The sequence below is a fragment of the Colobus angolensis genome, unplaced genomic scaffold, assembly GCF_000951035.1.
Source record: "Colobus angolensis palliatus isolate OR3802 unplaced genomic scaffold, Cang.pa_1.0 Scaffold25, whole genome shotgun sequence".
NCBI classification, from domain to species: domain Eukaryota; kingdom Metazoa; phylum Chordata; class Mammalia; order Primates; family Cercopithecidae; genus Colobus; species Colobus angolensis.
In genome coordinates this window covers 3,817,895-3,819,880 of record NW_012115710.1, presented here as the reverse complement: position 1 = coordinate 3,819,880, position 1,986 = coordinate 3,817,895, and the positions used below count along the sequence as shown (strand labels likewise).

Below are 1,986 nucleotides of genomic sequence, written 5' to 3'. Positions count from 1 at the left end.
TCCAGCCTGTCAACAAGAGCGAAACTCTGTCTCAAAAAAAAAAAAAAGAATGAATGTTTTTTAGATTTATGAATGAATGAATGAGTGAATTCAGCACAGCCTTCCAAATTCCCCAGGTACAGCAATGGCTAAGAAGAAAATGTTTTTCTGGCACCTGCCATTCTGGTTCTAGGGGCATTCTAAAGTTCCGGGGAGTCTTTCCCTTTACCAGATGGAGGAAAGTGAATTTCAGAATACAGAAGCAACTTCTGGGCCACACTCTAAGTAAATGGTTAGGGCAGGATTCGAGGCTGCACGTGGGAGCCTCAAAACCCATATTTAGTGGGTCATGGCTGTCTTAATCTCTCGCACGCCTGTCCCATGTCTTCCCCCACCCCCAGAAGCTTACCAAAGCAGTACTTTTTGTGGATACACTGGGGTCTGATCCTCTGGCAATGTAAACAGTCCAACACCTCTTCTTTTAGCCAGCCTAGGCAAGGGGAAAGGGAGAAGTAAGACAAGGGCAGATACCAGAGGACTGGCAAGGGTGGGAAGGAAGAAGGAGAAAGAGGAGATGGGGTCCCTTGGCTCTCCTAAATTTCAGAGATTCCACCGCCCAGCAGAGGAACTGAGCAAAATGCACTGACAATTCGCATAAAAAATAATTGTTATATAATCATTGAAGAGTTCAATTCAGTTGCAGTCATCCAGTAGATTCAGCATTCTGTTTGTGGACATTTAATTAAACATTTGTAAATTCTGAGTTTGCACTTTTCTTTTTCTAATTTGGAGCCACCTTTGCAGACACTGGTGAAATGTTCCCTCTTTGGGCACACTGTGTCCTCCTCTACTGGTGCATACAGGAGGACTACATTTCCCAGGGTGCCTTTCAGTAAATTGTGACCTTGGGACCTAGTCCTGGACAATGGAAAGTCAGCAGGATCATGTGTGTCTCTTCCAGGCTTGGCTATAAAACTCTCAGTGTGATTTCTATTGCTTTTCCGTTTGAAGCATGCTTAGAAGCTGCCACGTGTGTATAGCCTGGATCCCTGAGTCACCACCTGGACTGCCACTCAACTCTCAGTGAAATTTGGGTGAAAGAAAAATAAAGCTTTGTTGTATTAAACCACTGAGATGTGAGGGTTTATTTGTTAATACAACATAGCCTATCTTATTGTGACTTACATACCTTCAAAATGTTGTTTTGCAGATAGTCGTTATTTTCATAAACCTTTAAAAAGCAAATCTCCCTAGGTTCCATGGCTTTGGGGTAAGGGAACTGCCAAATGGAGTAAGGAGTGGTAGCCAGGCTTGATTTGGGGAGACAGGGCGAAGGGGGTTAGGAGGGTAAAGAAGGGAGAGAGCGATGATCCAGAACTCACGGCAAAGTTTGGGGTTACAGGCTGCAAGAGAAAATTGCTGAGGTGAGTTAAATTGGGATGGTAACTTGATAATTTAATTGGCGAGGGATCAGGAGAGCAGGTAAGGAGTGAGGCTGGGAAAGGACAGAACGGGAAGATTGGGGAGAGATGAAGAAGGCTGAGTTATAGGAGAGGTGAAGAAGGAGTTTGGTTTGGGAGAAAAAAGTGGTAAAAGTGGATCAAGAGCTCAAGGGAGAAGGGGAGAGGGGATTGGTGGAGAGATAGGCTGCACCTTTTAATTGATGTGAAATTAAAACTTTCTTGAGTTCCTTGATCACATTCGCCCTGAGGGTCACCAACTCTTCCAGCAAAGGCTCATCTGAGGAGAGGAAGAGATCTTTGTGGGGTGGGAGGCACCCAGAAAGCCCACCCCACTACCTGCAGCTTCCAGGAGAAGATATGAGGAAGCTCCTCTTCATTTATAAGGGGTAACCAAGACCAGGATTACTAAGGGTCTCCTGGGCAAATCTATGGCCGGGGAGATCCTGCATCTATATTCTGATTCACTGTGGGGCCTAGGCAAAGCCACCCTTCCTTGGCCTCACCTTCCTCATCTGGCAAGTGGATTTGATCTCTCTTCTCCTCT

General features: G+C 45.5%; 1 protein-coding gene across 1 annotated transcript in view; it reads right to left on the bottom strand.

Moving 5' to 3' along the window:
* Positions 1-1,986, bottom strand: part of IZUMO2 (IZUMO family member 2) — a 40,961-nt gene that overhangs the window by 34,627 nt on the left and 4,348 nt on the right. The window contains exon 5 of the mRNA XM_011946508.1: positions 389-469. Within this exon, the coding sequence (XP_011801898.1) occupies positions 389-469 (81 nt within the window). The remainder of the gene's footprint in view (positions 1-388; positions 470-1,986) is intronic.